We start from the raw sequence: 19,351 nt of genomic DNA on the forward strand, positions 1-19,351 counted from the left end.
ACGCCTTACCCGCTGTGCTATTGCTCCAGCCCCATGGTCCGCTCTTTAATGAGGGCATTCCGCCTGTATGTGATTCTGGTGCTGATCCCTTGGCCATGGGTGACAGCCCCTTTCCTTCTTCCCACTCTGGGTTTTCTGCGCCCCGCCTAGTGGTGCTTAGGGCTGACTCCCGGCTCTGTGCTCAGGAATCACTCCTGGCCGTGCACGGAGTGGGGGGTGGGGGACGGGAGATCCAACGCGCGAACCCCCTACCCACTGAACTGGATTGCTCATCCCACCTCTTGCTGGCTTGTGTTTGCTGACAGGTGGTCAAGCGTCCCCGGAAGGTGCAGGTGGCCCCCCGGCAGGGCAGCCCTCCGGGCCACGATGACGACCGCACCTTCGAGGCGATGGACGAGTTCGACGGGCGGAGCGTGCGCAGCGGCTACAGCGAGCAGAGCCCACGCAGCAGCAGCCGCGGGGGTCGCAGCCACAGCTGGGAGGACAGTCCCGAGCGGGGGCGGCCGCACAGCCGCGCGCGCAGCCGGGAGCGGGAGCGCAGCCGCGGCCGCAGCCTGGAGCGCGGCCTGGACCAGGAGGATCATCGCTACGGGCGGGCCCGCGACAGCAGCCGCGGCCGCAGCCTGGAGCGCGGCCTGGACCACCACTACCACGACGATGACGACCACGACCACCGCTACGGGCGAGCCCGCGACAGCAGCCGCGGCCGCAGCCTGGATGAGCCCTGGGAGCGCGCCTACAGCCCCGACGGCCGCCGCGCCAAGCCCCAGGCCCGCTACGGGGAGGGGGCGTCCCGCAGCCGTAGCCGTGAGCATCTGCACTCCCGCAGCCCCAGTGCGGAGCGTCGGGGGCGGCCCGGCCACGCCGCCGACCCCCAGGATGCCGCCGACAGGCCCATCGGGGTCCTGCTGACGAAGAGCAAAGCCAACGAAGGTACGAGGCTTGGTGATGCGCGCGCGCGCGCGTGATGCGGTGACTGTCGCCTACTCCTACCCACCCTTCCCTCCCGGGGGTCGTCATGGTGCTTGTGCCAGAGCGTGCACTCGTGGCAGTCCAGCCTCGATTGCCACGACTGGGGCTGGAGAGAGAGATGGCACACAGCGGGTAGGGTGTTAGCCTTGCACGCGGCCAACCCGGGGTTCGGTTCCCAGCATCCCATAGGGTCCCCTGAGCACCGCCAGGAGTAACTCCTGAGTGTATAGCCAGGAGTAACCCCTGCGCATTGCTGGGTGTGACCCAAAAAGCAAAATAAATAAATCGATTGCCACGGCTGGCTGCTGGGGCCCTAACTACCCAGCAGGCAGGTGCTCTGCCACTGCCCTCTCACGGGCACCTGCTATTGATTTATTTATCTATTTACTTATGGAGGGGGTGTGATGCGTGCATCATCAGCATACGTGAATGGGTGCATAGTTGCAGTCCTATGTGCTATAGGCACTTGTATATGTTTGTGAGGAGTACAGAAGCTCGCCCGGCACCCAGATTTATTACAAGACCACCAGCATCTGACAAAACGCCAAGTGATTGCAACGTCTTCCGTTTTGTAGTGCCAGAGACGGAATCTATAATGGACACTACCCTTGTGTTTTGTTCTTTTCCTTTTTCTTCTGATTGGTGGGTCACTCCCAGCAATGCTCAGGGCATAATCCTGGTTCTTGCACTCAGGGATCACCCCTGGTGATGCTAGGGATCATATGTGCTGCAGGAAATAGAACTAGGGTCTGCTGCACACATACAAGGCATACAAGGCACCGTGCCTTAACCCCTGTGCTACCTCTAGCACAGTGTGTGTGTGTGTGTGTGTGTGTGTGTGTTGCTGTGGGGGAGGTGTTACAGGGTTGGGCCACCCCTGGTAAATTCCACTGAATAAATTCCTCTCATTTAGTCTTCACCAGGAACCCATATGACAGGTAGGACATGTGGCTTTTATTTTACAGGTGGGGATACTGAGTTGCAGTGAGTTTTTTGGTAGGAATTGATGAAGTGGGTGCCAGCCCAGGCTGCCATGTCTCCTACAAATTCTTGAGTTGTTTTTTTTTTTTTTTTTAAATACAAATGTTTATTGGAAAGTAAAAGGAGAGGGAAAAATCTCCCTAGCTGGGGAGGAACTTAGAATAGGAGAAAGTTGTTGATTTGATATTTTTGGTAAGTCCATCCCAGTGGTCACAGAACATCCTACATGCAAAATTTATTTTTCATATGTATTTTTCAAATGATATGAAAACCAGACCACATGTTTTTAGGTAATTTGTTGGTTTATGTGTTTGTTCTCTAGAGTATGGTCTCCGGCTCGGGAGCCAGATCTTCATCAAAGAAATGACACGAACGGGTCTTGCGACTAAAGATGGTAACCTGCATGAAGGAGACATCATTCTCAAGGTAGGAGGCCTGGCAGAGGACAGCCTGTGGGCCTCATATGGAGCTTTATAGGGCTGCAAAGAGTGGACAGACAGAGAGAAGAAACAAAACAAAACAAAAAGTTAGTCTTGTAATCTGTGTTTCCTTCTTCCGATATTAACACAGTGAAACTTTTTGCCAATCAGAAGACAGAGACTGGAAAAAACATTTGCGTGAGAAAACTTTTTTTTTTCCCTTTTTGGGGTCACACCCGGCGATGCACAGGAATACTCCTGGCTCATGCAATCAGGAATTACTCCAGGCAGTGCTCGGGGGACCATATGGGATGCTGGGAATCGAACCCGGGTCAGCTGCATGCAAGGCAAACGCCCTACTCATTGTGCTATCACTCCAGCCCCTTGAGTGAGAAAATTTTAGAGAAAAACTAGACTTGAAAATTTTGAATTATGTTAATTTATTTCTTGGGGATTTTGGACCACACCGACAGTGCTTGGGGGCTATTCCTGGCTCTGTGCTTAGTGATCACTCATGGGTGTGCTTAGGGGACCATATGGAAAGTGGGGGATTGAACCCTGGTCGGCCATGTATAGGCAAGTTCCCTATCTGCTGTACTATCGCTCCTGCCCAATTTTAATATTTAAAAAAGAAATTTCAATGAGTGTTTCTTTTCATTCTTGTTTCTTTAAGGCTTATGAGTTAAGGAAAAATAGAAGGTGCTGTTGGTGACACATGAATGCTATTTAATACTTTTTTTTGATCTTATTTAATCTTATTTAATATTTTTATAAAGCTGTTTAGTGTGGGAAGTAAGTGAATATCTCTCACACAGATGCCATATATATATATATATATATTTTTTTTGGCTTTTTGGGTCACACCTGGCGGTGCACAGGGGTTATTCCTGGCTCTGCACCCAGGAATTACCCCTGGCGGTGCTCGGGGAACCATATGGGATGCTGGGAATTGAACCCGGGTTGGCCGCGTGCAAGGCAAACACCCTACCCTCTGTGCTATTGCTCCAGCCCCGATACCATATTTTTGGGGGTCTCTGTGGCCAATTCCCGACATCCCTTTTCACCTTCTCTAATTTTTAGTGGCCTGAGATCAGATCTAAACTTTAGCTAAGTTAATTAATCGTTCAAAGCATCATCTTGAGCTTGGAATTTAAATAAGTTATCAGAGTGACATAATACTCTGTAGCTCTCTCACGTCGGTATCTGGGATCCAAAGTTAAAGGAGGATTCCTTTTTATTCATTCCGAGAGACTCTATCTGTTTGAAGAGCGGAGCAAAACTTTCAACTTTAGGAGGGGAATAAACTTGTTTTCTGTTTAACTGCGAGTAGAATCACAGTATCCCAAAAGTTGTCGCTGCCTTTCATAAACACAGATCAATGGAACTGTAACTGAGAACATGTCTCTAACGGATGCTCGGAAACTGATAGAGAAGTCCAGAGGGAAACTTCAGCTGGTCGTGTTGAGAGACAGCAGGCAGACCCTCATCAACATTCCGTCTTTAAACGACAGCGACTCCGAAATAGAAGGTAAGGAGAGAGAGGAGCGGCAAGCTCAGCGGAAGTGACGAAGGCCATCACTTCTCTGTCCCCTCTGTTGAGCGTCGCCGTCTCGCTGGAAGTTGTTTCCATCAAAAGCCCTTCTTTTATTTTTTTAATATTTATTTATTTTTTTATTGCTTTTTTGGGTCACACCAGGTGATGCACAGGGGTTACTCCTGGCTCATGCACTCAGGAATTACTCCTGGCGGTACTTGGGGGACCATATGGGATGCTGGGAATCGAACCCAGGTCAGCTGCATGCAAGGCAAACGCCGTACCTGCTGTGCTATCGCTCCAGCCCCCAAAGCCCCTCTTTTACACTTGAATTCCAATAGGGAAATATCTGGTTGCCATTTCAAAAAGGCAGGGTTTTTTTTTCTTTTTTTTCTTTTTCTTTTTTTTTTTTTTCTTTTTGGGTCACACCTGGCGATACACAGGGGTGACTCCTGGCTCTGCACTCAGGAGTTACTCCTGGTGGTGCTCAGGGGACCATATGGGATGCTGGGAATTGAACCCAGGTCAGCTGCATGCGAGGCAAACGCCCTACCCATGTGCTATCTCTCCAGCCCCAAAAGGCAGTTTTTTTCAACATGAAATTTTGGTACAGTTGTGAGGGCCCTCTAAACTCTCTTTTTCTTTATTTTTGGTTTGGGGGCCACACCTGGGTATGTTCAAGGATCGTTCCTGGTGGTGCTCGGGGGAGTACGTATGGTGCTGGGGATCAAACCCGAGTTCAGCCACCTGCCAGGCAAGCACCATACCTGCTGTACTATTTCTCCGACCCCCAATTTCATTTTAATTTTTTTTTGTATTGGGATCACAGCTAGTGGTGCTCGGGACTTTGTCCTAGCTCTGTGCTCAGGGATCACTCCTGGCAGAACTCAGGGTACCATATGCGGTGCTGAGGATTGAACCTGGGTTGGCTGCATGCAAGGCAAGCACCCTACGTGCTGTATTATCTCTCAGGCCCATAGTTAATATTCTTGCTTTTCAAGGTGTACTCCTCAGCACTGGTGGCATCTGGAAGCCTGGTAGACTTGCAGAATCTCTGTCCCTGCCCAGCACATCAACATTATCTAAGTGCAGGGGGCTGGAGCGATAGCACAGCGGGTAGGGTGTTTGCCTTGCACACAGCCGACCTGGGTTCGATTCCCAGCATCCCATATGGTTCCCCAAGCACCGCCAGGAGTAATTCCTGAGTGCATGAGCCAGGCATGACCCCTATGTGTAGCCGGGTGTAACCCAAAAAGCAAAAAAAAAAAAAAAAAACAACCAACAAAGACCAAAATTCTCACTGCAGGCAGTTCATAACCACCATCCAGTGTGAGAAACACTGGGCAGTGGTGTGAAAGTGAGCTCATTCATAGGGCATCATTTTGACTGTGTCATAGCAGTTTTGTTGGAAAGTGTAATCAAAGAGCGACATCCAACTCTGAAGCCGACTTCCTCTTTATTAATTCATGCTGTCCCTTTAGACTCCGACTTCGTTCCCTCATGCCCCCCTGTGGGAAGACAATCAGACAGATAGTCCATTACCCCTCTTCCGTTTCCCACCTTCCCTCCTCAGAGAAGAGCTTCGTCTCAGGCACAGGCTTTCAATATTTTATAGAGAAGGCTTTCCTTATGTTTCTCCCCAGATGTCTCCGAAATAGAGTCCATCCGATCATTTTCTCCAGAAGAGAGACGGCAGCAGTATTCCGATTATGACTATCATTCTTCCAACGAGAAGCTGAAGGAAAGGCCAGAGTAAGATGCTGTTCATTTCCTCTGCACACCCCGTTGTGTGCACATGAACCCACGTTTGCACATTCGGGACCTGCGCAAACACTAATAACACTGTGTGTGTGTTTAAGTTCCAGAGAGGGCAGATGGTCCCGGATGGGCGCCACCCCCACTCCGTTCAAATCTGGGGATCTCGCGGCTGCAGCGGGGCCCGACGGCAGCCGGGAGCCCCGACACCATGAGGAAGTCGCAGGTGAGGTGTGGCGGACTCCCGAGACTGGCAGCGGGGAAAGGGAACAATGATTTTTGAGCCATTCTCAGAAAGAGAAGCGGGATTCCTCTCTCATCCACTGTGTATTTGTGTCCCCGTCTCTGAAATTGAACCCTGGGACACACCCAGGGGAAGTATGTATTCTGCCGTGGAGCTCCACCCCGACTCTATTTTTTCCCCTTGATCACTTGATCACTTGATCCCCCTGTTATTCATCGATTTACTCGAGCGGATGCCAGTAACGTCTCCATTCATCCCTGTTGTGTGCTAGCTAGCGTAGCCCAATGGCATCTGCTCATTCTAGGAACATGCAGAGCCTCAAACCGATCATTCAGGGTCTTGACGAAGAAGTCTGACCATCTTGTAGGTGGGCGTCCACGCGATCTTTTGACGTACCGTGGAATCCAGTCAGTAATGGCTCTAGTCCAGCGGTCCTCTCTAAACCTCCATTACGTGTCCAGCCCATCTGATTTTTGATGCCTTGGCAAATGAGACAGTGTCCCTGATTCTTGAGCGTTGACGGAGATCAGAACTCCGGATTCTCTCATTTGAGTGAAGCGTGATACTCCAATCATAGCTCTTTCCAAGTATTTTTTTCCTCTAACATTGAAAAAATAGATACCAAAGAACAGGGGTTCGAGAGATAGTGCAGGTGGAAGGGTGCTTGCCTCACTCGCAGATGACTCTGGCTCTGTCCTGGCCCCATGTATGATCTCCGAAGCTCCGTTGGCGTCAGTCCAGAGCATAGAGGCAGGAATAGCCCATGAGCTCCACTGAATATAGCCCCTCCTCCCTAAAAAACTAACAAAACAAACAAGATCACAAACCCCCCTGGTAATTTATTTTATTTTTTTTGTTTTTGTTTTTGTTTTTTTGCTTTTTGGGTCATGCCCAGGGATGCACAGGGGTTACTCCTGGCTCTGCACTCAGGAATTACCCCTGGCGGTGCTCAGGGGACCATATGGGATGCTGGGAATCAAACCTGGGTTGGCCGCGTGCAAGGCAAACGCCCTCCCCGCTGTGCTAATACTCCAGTCCCCTCCTCCAGTAATTTCTAAACATTTCTAATCACACCAGGTTGATTCCATCGTGTTACTTTTTTGTTTTGTTTTGTTTTGTTGTGGGGCCACACCTAGCAGTGCTCAGGGCTGACTCCTGGCTGTACCCTCAGGGGGCTCACTCCTTGCAGTGCTCAGGGGACCATATCGGGCGCTGGAAATCCAACCACGGCTGATTGAGTGCCAGGCAAATGCCCTACCCGCTCTACTATTGCTCTGGTCCCCGACTTGTTACTTTCTGACCAGCTGTGGACCTTTTGACCCTTCCCTTGACCTAGCCTGAACCGTTCCCAGCTTGGTGTTCTGTGCTTCACTCCAGATCTGACACCGGTGACCTGGAGATCCCGTGGGTTCAGGGCCTCCCACTTCAGGGGGCAGCCGTAAGCCCCAAGTGTCTCCTCAGTTCCCGCGGGGCCAGCCTTAGGTCAGGAGTGCCGCTGACCTCCTGCTCAGGTCTGGCAGCACTGGGACAGCTGGTAGAAGTAGAACTCAGTAGTAAGAGGAGAAGGAGCTTTGCTTACTTATGATTGCCTTTTTTGTTTTTTTTTTCCAGAAGAGGGCATGATTTAGAAACAACCAAAAGAAAGGAAAGGACTTGGGGAAGGGGTTGAGGGCTTGCCTGTCTTCTCAGGGTACACCAGCACCCCGATGTATTCGACAGCCCAGAAGCTGTCATTTAGGAGGGGCTTAATGGCAACTTCAGTATGCAGGCATGTGTGATTAAGTCATTAATCAATCATTAACTCACTGGGGATTGAACGCGATCCCTGCCCCCAGAATTGGGTGGGGCGGAGAGTTCCAGCCTTCTGATTTTGCTCCGGTTCTCAGGCAGCCTGATCCCCTCCTATACCATCCTGAAGCTTTCTCAGCATCCCCACCGTCACCTTCCAGCCAGCTCTCTGTGCAGGATTTTTGAAATCCCGTAGAATTTATGGGGCTAGAGCGAGAGCACACTGGGTAGGGCATTTGCCTTGCACCTGGCCAACCCGGGTTCAATTCCCAGCATCCCATATGGTCCCTTGAGCACCGCCAGGAGTGATTCCTGAGTGCAGAGACAGGAATAACCCCTGAGCATCACCGGGTGTGACCCAAAAAAAGCAAAAAAAAAAAATCCTTGCATAGAATTTAGGGGGCCTGGTGCCAGGAACCCTGAGGTGCAGTTGTCCCCCACTCCTTCCTCTTAACTCTGTCCATTACCTCGAGTGCTGATCAGACTTTCAGGTGCATTCTGGGAAAAACCAGCATGATAAGAAGGTTTTATTTTATTTATTCATTTATTTATTTATTTTGCTTTTTGGGTCATATCCGGCGATGCTCAGGGGTTACTCCTGGCTCATGCACTCAGGAATTGCTCCTGGCAGTGCTTGGGGGACCATATGGGGTGCTGGGAATCGAACCTGTGTCGGCCATGTTAGCTGCATGCAAGGCAAACACCCTACCCGCTGTGCTATCGCTCCAGCCCCAAGGTTTCATTTTTTTAGGTTCTCAAAAAGACTCATTTTTGATCTTTGGTAACACATGTGGTGTAAGGTGAAGATTTAAGTTTTCTGTGGATTTTCACAGCAGAGCCTGGCAAGCTCCCCGTGGTGTATTCGATATGCCAAAAATAGTAACAATAACAGGTCTCATTCCTCTGACCCTGAAAGATCCTCCAATACAGTTGGGAAAGATGAATAAGGAGAAGCTGCTAAAAATCTCAGGGCTGGGATGAATGGAGACGTTACTGGCGCCCGCTCGAGTAAATCCCTAAACAACGGGATGACAGTGATACAGTATTTGGACATAAACTCCAATCATTGTGATTTTTTTTTCTTTTCTTGAATCCTTAGCTCCTCAACCAAAAGCAGCTCCGAGAAGTTTTCTTCGTCCTAGTCCTGAAGATGAAGCCATATATGGGTGTGTATTTCAGTCTCCTTCCCAGCCCTTTCTTTGTCCATAAGGGCTCGCTCTCCTTACCTGAAATCTGAAGAGTGTATTTTGTTAACTACCCCGGGTGATTTCGCAGAGTTGGGCACCTTTTAACCAACTCCCGTTCTTAGTGTGTCTGAAAAAAAAAAAAAAGAAATTACGAGTAGGAAAAGTTGGAGTGTGGGTGTGAGTGCTCTTTGTGATACTCTCTGCGTCTGCTCGTCTCCTCTGATGCCTTGTCCAGAATATTTGTCCAGAATATGCCTGTCCTAGCATATTTGCTCTGAAACGTAGCTCTGAAATGTTTGCTGTATCTGGAGCTCATGGATCAGTGAAGCATCGTTTAACTCTGTGCCCTGCGGGACTGCGGTGATGTAAGCATCCCAACACGTAGTGTGGGGAGTGTCACAGTGACCTGCACATGACAGGATCCTGCATTGGGGGCCTCAGCCCCTGGATCAAGGTCCAGCATTCCCTTGGAGCAGCCTTCCATTAGAAACCTAACCCGTGCTTTGCTTTCTGATCCCAAGTGAGCTTACATGAGGAAATACTCTGTATTTTTTCCTCTTCATCGGTACAGTGGACCAGCTCCCACTCATGCCCCAGCCTCCAGAAAGAGAAAAATCTCTAGATTGGGAAAAACAAAAGAGGTTTTTTGTTTTGTTTTGTTTTGTTTTAATTTTTATTAGTGAGACATCATGAGGTACAGTTGTGGACTTACAAATTTTTGTGCTTGGGTTTCGATTATACAGTGATCAAATACCCATCCCTCCACCAGTGCCCATTTCCCACCACCACGGATCCCAGTATCCCTCCCACCCCCAAATCCCCCCCACCCCACCCTGCCTCTGTGTCAGGGCATTCTCCTCTGTTCTCTCTCTCCTTTTGGGTGCTGTGGTTTGCAAAAGAGGCATTGAGTGGCAATCATATTTGGTCTATAGTCTGCTTTCAGCTTAAAGTACTAATCATTCTAGAGAAAGAAGAAGATGGATCTCGGGATGGGGGATGGGGGAATGGGGTGGTGGCGAGAGGAATACTAGGGACATTGGTGGTGGGAAAAGTACACTGATGAAGGGTTGGGTGTTGAAACATTGTATCACTGAAACCCAATCATGAACAACCTTGTAACTGTGTATCTCAAGACGTGTCAATTTAAAAAAAATTCTTTTTTTTTTTTAAACATGGATTGCCCGGATTTTGAGTGTAAGTCCATGCTTTTTTTTTCAGATACACATACATTCTTTAAACATTCTTGTGGTCTAATTGCTCATATTTACATAAATGTTTAAGTTAGAAAATCCTAATATGTAACATTAGGAAGTGATTTCTGTATATTAGGTTCTATTCCCCCATACCCTACCTTTGTGAGTTTATTGGGTAATAAAAGTGAAATGCTCACGAGTGGAATTGGTGTTCTTTAAAGTTTTTTTTTTTATTATAGCACCGTGATTCACTAAGTTGTTCATAATACAGTTGTTTCAGGTGTTAAATGTTCCAACGTCAATCCCACCATCAGTGTGCCTATTTTTCTACCCACCACCGAGCCTGCTCCCTTAGCCGGTGCAAAAACTTAACTTCTGATGTTTATTACAACACTAAGGTGAATAGGGTCAGGTGAATGAGACCAGTTGTAGTTGTAGTTACTGGATAGAATTATCAAACTCAGACCAATACGAGCCCACTAGTGATAGTTGTTATATGGCAAAAAAGAAAAGGAAAGAAAAGGAAAAAGGTCAAGGACAAATCACTCTCTCTTGAGAGAAGAAAATCCATCTTTAATGGCTCATTTTGGTTCTTCCCTTACCGTAAAACAAAACAATCTGTGTTCTTTCTTTCCTGGAATGGAACCCATTGCAGCCCTAATACCAAAATGGTGAGGTTCAAGAAAGGCGATAGCGTGGGCCTCCGTCTGGCCGGTGGCAATGACGTGGGGATATTTGTGGCTGGCATCCAGGAGGGCACCTCGGCGGAACAGGAAGGCCTTCAAGAAGGGGACCAGATTCTGAAGGTAACAAAAGCCTCGCCCTGCTTTTAGCAGGAACTGGGAAAGAGTGGGGCTTGCTAGATTTTCTTGCAAAAGGGCTGGGGGTCGGGGTTCAGCTTGTGAAAATTGACCAGCCTGAGGTCTGTTGGTGCGCAGTAGTGAGATCTCTGAATTGCTCAGTCCTGTGAAGCCTGTCTTACAGAAGTACCTCACATCCCCTAAAACCATCCCGGTGTCTGTGGGCATGTGTGGTATGTTAAGACCCGGGCAAAGAGTCCTGTTAATTCACTTAACGAAAAACAATGGAACCCTGTGGCCGGAGGGATGGTCCAGCAGGTTAGGTGCTTGCCTTTCGCTAGGCTGATCCAGGTTTGATCCCCGGCATCCTGTATGGTTCCCTGAGACTACCAGAAGTGATTCCTGAGTGTAGAACCAGGAGTAACTTCTGAGCGTCTCCAGTTGTGGCCACAAAAACCCAAAATAAAAGAATCAATGGAACTGTAACTGAAGGCCTAGAGGGAGTATCTTTTATTTTTTAATTTTTTTTTTTTTTATGTAGGAGTACTGCTATTTATTCAGCCACTGATTAGGCTGATTGAATTGGGCATGAACTCCACTGTTTTTAAATTATTATTATTATTATTATTATTATTATTATTTTGCTTTTTGGGTCACACCTGGTGATGCACAGGGGTTCCTCCTGGCTCTGCACTGAGGAATTACCCCTGGCAGTGCTCAGGGGACCATATGGGATGCTGGGACTCGAACCTTGGGTTGGCTGCGTGCAAGGCAGACGCCCTCCCCGCTGTGCTATTGCTCCAGCCCAGGAGTATCTTTTAAAAGTCCTGCTTAACACTTGGCTCTTGATTCATTTTCCTGGCAGGTTGTGTGCCAGCCTTGCCACCCATTTCCTTTGTTGTGATGTACTGGGGTCACCCGGATTTAGTTGCAGTACTTGCCACAGATCACGCTTCTATTGGTGATGCTCGCACACGTGGCCTCGGTACTCCCTGCTGGGCAGCGTGGCCCCGCACTCAAGTGTGGTGCTTGCTTGTTTTCATTTAGCTGTTCTCACACTTGACTGGAGTGCTCTTGGGCATGGCTCTGTTCTGCCAAAGTGCTCACAGGGTTTCAGGTGTGGTGTTTGCAGGGGTGGAGGATCCACTTGTGGGGGGTGGGGGCTCTCGCACTCACCTGGCTGTGCATTGGAGCCCTCCTGCCCTGTCTTGGTCCTGGGGGGCCCAGACAGCAGAGTCAGTGCGATGGTCCTTGGCACATGTGGGAGCCTCCGAGGACCAGACTCACGGCCTCGCTCTCACAGGGCAGGTCTTTGTCGCTCCTGGTTGTGACTGACGGAGCAAAGGCAGCTGCGGCATCAGGTTGCTCTGAGCCCTCTCGCAGCCTTCGAGCAGATCAGTGAGTCTGGCTTCACCTCCGACTCAGGTTTCTGTGTCGGTTCAGTGGGGGGTAATAGTACCCGCCTCGGGAAGATTAGAACGGATCACGCTCCCAAGGCACCCAGCAAAATTCCTGGCACAGAGCAGGCAAGTCCACAGGAGTGCTGCTTTTCACCTCGGAGGCACCAGGTTGCAGCTCTCCATTGTTATTTGCACCCAGAACTTTCCGCGATAGAATTCCTGGTTCATCTAATATCAGTACTCTTAATCCCTGTGAGTGTGCGCACAGGCACGCGCTCAGAGTGTGTGTGTGTGTGTGTGTGTGTGTGTGTGTGTGTGTGTGTGTGTCCTGGCTTAGGGGACTAGAAGCCATACCCACTGATGTTTGACCGAGGTGGGCCTGAGGGTACGGTGCTGTGGCTGAGGATGCAGTGATGCTTGGGTCCTAGATAGTTCAGATACTCATCTGAACCTTCCAGGCCAGACCTGTTAGTGCATGGGGGCTAGGCAGTGTTGGCCATCAAACTTAGGGCCTAGATTTGGCAAAGCCCTTTGAGCTATTTCTTTCGCCCAGCCAAACTCTCTCTGTTCCCTCCCTCCCTCCCTCCCTCCCTCCCTCCCTCCCTCCCTCCCTCCCTCCCTCCCTCCCTCCCTTCCTTCCTTCCTTCCTTCCTTATTTCCTTCACCTCCCTCCTTTCCCTCCCTCCCTCCCTTCCTCCCTCCCTCCCTCCTTCCCTCCCTCCCTCCCTCCCTCCCTCCCTCCCTCCTCCCTTCTTCCCTTCTCTTTTTCTCTTTCTTTTTTTTTTCCCTAGTTTTTGGTTTGGGGGCTACACTCAGCAGTGCTCAGGGCCTACTCAATTCTGCACTCCTTGGCAGGCTCGGGGTTCATATCGTTGCTGCATATTGAACCTGAGTTATGGTGTGCAAGGCCTTACCCTCTGTACTATATCACTCAGGCCCCTTAAAATTTAATTTTTGTATACATTTAAAATGACCAAATTTAAAAAACTTTATTATGGAGTAATGTATTGATTAATGTTGACTGTTGGTTTTAGGAGTGTCCCATGAGTGACGACCAGAGAGATCGTGCAGAGGGCAAGGCACTTGCATCGCATGTGGTGTGACCAGACCGCGATCCATGGCACCCCACAGGGTTCCCTGAGCAATGTTAGGGGTGACCCCATAGCAGAGCCAGGAGTAAGCATGAGAACTGCCAGGTGTGGCCCAACAAACCAAAAAAAATTTTTTTTAAATAAAATATAAAGATTACAGTAACTTGAAAATTACAATATTTAAAAAAAATTAAAGTTTATTGGGGGGTCTTTTGGGTGACACCCAGCAGTGCTCAAGGCTCACTTCTACCTCTGTGCTCAGGGAGCCGTAAGCAGTGCTGGGTATTTGAACAGGAGTCAACCTTGTGCAAGGCAAGTGCCCTTACCACTCTCTCTCCAGTCCCATATGTCTTTTTTAAATCAACTGTTATTTTCAGAAAGTCAATAAATACTACCAGCTCAGTTATCACATGAGGTACAGCCAATGTTCTTTTTTTTTTTTTTTTTTTTTTTTTGCTTTTTGGGGTCACACCCGGGAATTGCACAGGGGTTACTCCTGACTCTGCACTCAGGAATCACTCCTGGTGGTGCTCGGGGGACCATACAGGATGCTGGGAATCGAACCCAGATTAGCCACATGCAAGGCAAACGCCCTTATCACTGTGCTATATCGCTCCAGCCCCCACAGCCAATGTTCTTTGCATTGATTCAGAAGCAGCACTGGGAACATTGGCACTTTTTTGTTGTTGTTGTTTTTGCTTTTGTTTTTGTTTTGGGGGGATCATTTCTGGCAATACTCAGGGGTTACTCCTGGCTCTGCATTCAGGGAATTACTTCTGCCGGTGTTTGGGGGACCATATCGGATGCCAGGAATTGAACCCGCGTCTGCCCTGTGCAAGGCAAACACCCTCCCCACTGTGCTAGCGCTCTGCCCCTCTTAGCACTGTGTTGACTGTGGAAACAGAATGCTTGGGAACTGTCCTCCCCGTGTGTGTGTGTGTGTGTGTGTGTGTGTGTGTGTGTGTGTGTGTGTGTGTGTGTTTTAAATCCTAGCTTCAGCTGGAGTAGAAAATCCACGTGGAGTGAACCGTTGCATCTGTGTGGGTTCTGGTCAGAGCACTGAGTGCAGAACAGGGGAGAGAGCAAGGTGGCAGAATGCGGGAGGCAGAGCCGGAGAGACCTCTCCTCCACTTCTTCCGGAGCTGTGTCTCCTTCCCTCCGTGGAGGCCGCTCGCATTTCCTTTCTGGAGAAGATGAAGGACAGTGCTTGCTCATGAGCCTTGCCGAAGCTTTCCAGTGACATTCTAGAACCTCTTTGGCTCTGCGCGGGATCCTGGAAGACTCGGTGTACCCGAGTGAGCCTCCTGGGACCGCCTGGGCAGCCTTGCTTACCAAGGCTGCTGGGAACATCCCCTGCCAGCTTCCTCCTGGGCTGATGCAAAGAGGATACGTCCTCCCACTGGTGTGGGGCCATGGGTCCCCTGTGAGGAATGTGGACAACTTTGCCCTTGGAAGCTCAAAGAGAAAACGTTTTTGTGTCTTGGGAGGCTCAAGGATAGGAAGGTTTTGTGGTTTTTGTTTTGGTGTCATGGGGGAGGAAAAAGGATTGTTTTGCATATTCGTGAAGAAAAGTAGTGAATTCACCGAGGACACTTTCTGTGACCTAAGAGTATAGTTAGGCCCTTTGTTTCTTCTTTGAAATATCTTATTTAGTTTGAGATTTGGAGGCCACAAGTAGATGGTCCTCAAGGCTCCCCCCCGCTCCTCATCCCCGTCCTTGGCTCTGTACTTAGGGTAGTTACTAGTGGAGCCCAGTGAACCACGTGGTACAGGGGATCTAACCAGGGTTGATGATATACAAGGCAAGCACACTAACCCCTCTATTATTAGAAATCTCCCTGACCCCTAGAGGTGAGTCTTTTCTGCCAGCAAAAGCACTCAACAGTTAATATCTAAGAAAGTGTTTTTTTCCTTGTTTTGTTCCTTAACCGCAATTCTTTGTCTCTTTCTGTAATACATTATTAAAATATTAGGGGATTTTTTTTCCTTACTTTTAACTTATTTGTAAATATTCTGTTATGCCAGGTATATCATTTTGGGTTTTTTTGTTTTGTTTTGTTTTGTTTATGTGTTGGTGTGGGGAGGAGATTGGGGGATGGAGATTTGGGGCCATTCCTGGTGGTGCTTTCCTGACTCGGTGCTCAGGAATGACCCCTAGTGCTCAGGAGATCATATGTGCTGCCAGGAATTTGAACCATGGTTGTAGCTGCAGCCACATTCAAAGCAAGTGCCTTCCCTCCTGTACCATCACTCTGCCCCTGTACCCATGGCTTTAGTGTTTTTTTTTTGTTGTTGTTGTTTTGCTTCTTGGGTCACACCTGCGATGCACAGGGGTTATTCCTGGCTCTGCACTCAGGAATTACTCCTGGCATTGCTTGGGGGATCATATAGGATGCTGGGGATCGAACCCAGGTCGGCCACGTGAAAGGCAAGTGCCATACCCACGTGCTATCACTCCAGCCCCAGTACCCACGGCTTTAAAGGTACAGAAGACTTCAAAGTTTTTCTTGGTGCCATATTTTGGTGTTATTTGCATTCTCCATCATCTTCTGGAAGCAACAGTGTCCTTTACTCAGTTGATGAGGGATGAATCTTTTTTTTTTCTTTTTTAAAAATTTTTTTATCAGTGCAATACCATGAGGTACAGTTGTAGATTTACAAGTTTTGTGCTTGGGTTTCAGTTATACAGTGATCAAGTACCCATCCCTTCACCAGTGCCCATTCTCCGCCACCACGGGTCCCAGCATCCCTCCCCACCCCCCATCCCATCCTGCCTCTGTGGCCGGGCATTCCCATTTGTTCGATGAGGGATGAATCTTAATATATGTGAAGCTGGACTGGCATGTTCACTTGTCATAGTTCCTCCCACTCCTCCCATAGCCTTGCTTCAGAATAGTCCATTGCCTCTCTGGCTACTTCTTTGGGACACTCAAAGGAGAGGAGAAATAGAAGCATAAGAAAGTCTAGTTTGTTCCAGTGACAGAGCCTTGAATGATGTCTGGTCCTCAGGGGAGGCCGAGAGCGTGGGGAGGCAGGTGGGGCAGAGGTCCAGCCCAGCCCCCCAGCAGGACACTCGGGAACACCATTGCTCTAGGCATCTGCGTGCTCCTCTGGCAAACCCAGATGAAGACAGAGAAGGGGCCCGAGTGTCAGCACAGCAGGAAGGCACTTGCGTTGCACGCAGCTGACTCCAGTTTGATCCCCGGCATCACTTATGGTCCCCTGAGCTCCTCCAGGAGTGAGTCCTGAGCACAGCCAGCTGTGGCACCACAGCCAAGCCAAGGGAGCTCAGGGGGTCTCAGTCTGAACGACCACCTGTGCCCCATTTGCCCTCCTCCAGGTGAACACGCAAGATTTCCGAGGGCTGGTTCGGGAGGATGCTGTCCTCTACCTGTTAGAGATTCCCAAGGGTGAAACTGTGACCATTTTGGCGCAGAGCCGAGCTGATGGTGAGTGGATCTGGTCCTTATTTGTATGGGGGAGATGGGAAGAGGGAGATGGGCCCAGAGGGAGGGCGTGGGGACCAGAAGAGGCACATCTGAGCATCACCGAGTTGAAATGAATCTGGAACCCTCATGTCTGGCTCACTGGTGTGTGCAGATGTTGGGGTTCCATTGAACTTTCTAAGAGAAGTGTCTTCTGCACACTCACAGAACACCAGGAGTTCTTTCCACGCAAAGTAGAACTGCTCCTGTGAACAGTGATTCCCTCTGCATGAGTGGGACTGTCACAGCCCGACCCGCAACCCCGACAAGTTCCCTCACCTTTCCCGCCTCTTTCCAATCTGGGGCTTGAGAGTCCTTCCTCTGTGTGCCCCCAGAAGGTTGCTTTGTGAACTGGTTTAGAATTCTGCAGAGGAAAAGAACAAAATAGCACTGTCACACTGTCCTCCCATTGTTCCTCGATTTGCTCAAGCGGGCACCAGTAACGTCTCCATTGTGAGACTTGTTGTTACTGTGTTTGGCATATCGATTTCGCCACGGGAAGCTTGCCAGGTTCTGCTGTGCAGGCGAGATACTCTCGGTAGCTTGCTGGGCTCTCCGAGAGGGGCGGAGGAATCGAACCCGGGTCATCCACATGCAAGGTAAACACCCTACCCGCTGCGCTTATTGCTCCAGTCCTAGATCAAAATAAAAAGCCAAAAATCCACTCCCTGAAACATTTTGTGATGTGTTGGACCTACTATCTGGATGTCCCATTCCCCAGTCAAGTTGATAACATAAATGAAGGCATCTCAGAAATGTAGGAACTAGGAAAGAAAAAAAAAATATATATATATATATAAAAGTGGTTGTCGAGATAGCACAGCGGGTAGGGTGTTTGCCTTGCACGCGACTGACCCGGGTTCGATTCCCAGCATCCCATATGGTCCCCTGAACACCGCCAGGAGTAACTCCTGAGTGCAGAGCCAGGAGTCACCCCTGTGCATCGTCGGGTGTGACCCCCCCAAAAAATGTAGGAAGTAGGGCCTGTGTGAGCTGTAGTTCCCAGCAGGAGCAAAGGCGATGGAGTGAGCAGGGGGAGAGGCTGGCAGCCCCTCGGACCCTCAGCACCCAGAGCTGATGCACCAATGCTGCTGTGCCTTCCAGTGTACAGAGACATCCTGGCCTGCGGCCGAGGGGACTCGTTCTTTATCCGGAGTCACTTTGAGTGTGAGAAGGAGACCCCGCAGAGCCTGTCCTTCACGCGCGGGGAGGTCTTCCGCGTGGTGGACACGTTGTACGACGGCAAGCTGGGCCACTGGCTGGCCGTGAGGATCGGAAACGAGCTGGAAAAGGGCTTAATCCCCAACAAAAGCAGGTACCGGAGATGCTGTTGGCTCCCCCCATGCCCTTTCCCTGCCCCCCAGTGTCCCCCCCACCCCCACAAACAGACCAGGCCATGCCCCCCACCCCACCCCTGCTCACCACATCCTGCAAACCTCCTTCCTCCTCTCCTGGGCGTTGACAAGGAACTTAGCCAGTGTCCACCTTCGTTTGGGCGGGAGGCTTATGTACCATCCCCCTGGCCAACTTATGGGGCTACGTAAGAAAAGTGACTTTTTTTTTGCTTTTTTTGGGTCACATCTGGCAATGCTCAGGGGTTCCTCCTGGCTCTGCACTCAGGAATTACTCCTGGCGGTGCTCGGGGGACCATATGGGATGCTGGGAATCGAACCTGGGAATCGCCCTCCCCACTGTGCTATCGCTCCAGCCCCGAAAAGTGACTTTTTATTTATTTATTTATTTTAATTTTGTGGGGGGGAGGGGGAACACCTGCTGTTCTTAGGGTTTACTCCTGTTCCTAGGGTTTCGGTGCATGGAATCATTCCTGAGGGTGTTTGGGGAGGAAACACATGGGATACTGGGGGTGAAACGGAGATCGGCCGTGTGCAAGGCAAGTACCCTACCTGCCGTCCTGTCTCTGCAGTCTCCCTAAGGTGACTATGGCAGGGGGTGCATTGACTCTGCCTTTCAGCACAAGCCGTCTTGGACTTGGAGGGTCTGAGCTCCTTTTGGGGGACCTTGTACCCCCTACCACCCTCAAGAAGAGAGCGCCCCCATGTTCTCCACGCTTACTGGCCGAGCTGCGGCTTCTTCCAGCCCCAGCTGAGCGGCAGAGGGTCCTGATGTGGGGAAGGACAGGCCCTGTGTGTCCCCCGCAACACACACACACACCAGAGGGTCAGTGCTTCCCTTGCTTGCTTCTCCCAGAGCCGAACAGATGGCCAGTGTTCAGAATGCCCAGAGGGACAATGCTGGGGACAGGGCAGACTTCTGGAGGATGCGTGGCCAGAGGTCAGGCATGAAGAAGAACTTACGGAAGAGTCGGGAAGACCTCACTGCAGCGGTGTCGGTCAGCACCAAGTTCCCCGCCTACGAGAGGGTGTTGCTACGAGAAGGTGAGGGAGCCCTGGGTGGGCGTCACGCATCGGTGGAGCACACGGTTTCTTTCCTTGAGTCTTGTGAGCAGTAACCTGTAAGATGCTTTTGTCTGTTTCCAGCTCA

General features: G+C 50.0%; 1 protein-coding gene across 2 annotated transcripts in view; it reads left to right on the forward strand.

Moving 5' to 3' along the window:
- TJP2 (tight junction protein 2) overlaps positions 1-19,351 on the forward strand; it is a 94,810-nt gene that overhangs the window by 56,110 nt on the left and 19,349 nt on the right. For both annotated transcript variants that reach the window (XM_056106880.1, XM_056106881.1), the window contains exons 5-14: positions 306-933; positions 2,276-2,379; positions 3,747-3,900; positions 5,550-5,658; positions 5,766-5,887; positions 8,793-8,859; positions 10,729-10,879; positions 16,705-16,813; positions 17,954-18,164; positions 19,058-19,245. In XM_056106880.1, the coding sequence (XP_055962855.1) occupies positions 306-933; positions 2,276-2,379; positions 3,747-3,900; positions 5,550-5,658; positions 5,766-5,887; positions 8,793-8,859; positions 10,729-10,879; positions 16,705-16,813; positions 17,954-18,164; positions 19,058-19,245 (1,843 nt within the window). The remainder of the gene's footprint in view (positions 1-305; positions 934-2,275; positions 2,380-3,746; positions 3,901-5,549; positions 5,659-5,765; positions 5,888-8,792; positions 8,860-10,728; positions 10,880-16,704; positions 16,814-17,953; positions 18,165-19,057; positions 19,246-19,351) is intronic.

This window comes from Sorex fumeus, unplaced genomic scaffold, assembly GCF_029834395.1.
Source record: "Sorex fumeus unplaced genomic scaffold, SorFum_2.1 ptg000149l, whole genome shotgun sequence".
NCBI lineage: Eukaryota > Metazoa > Chordata > Mammalia > Eulipotyphla > Soricidae > Sorex > Sorex fumeus.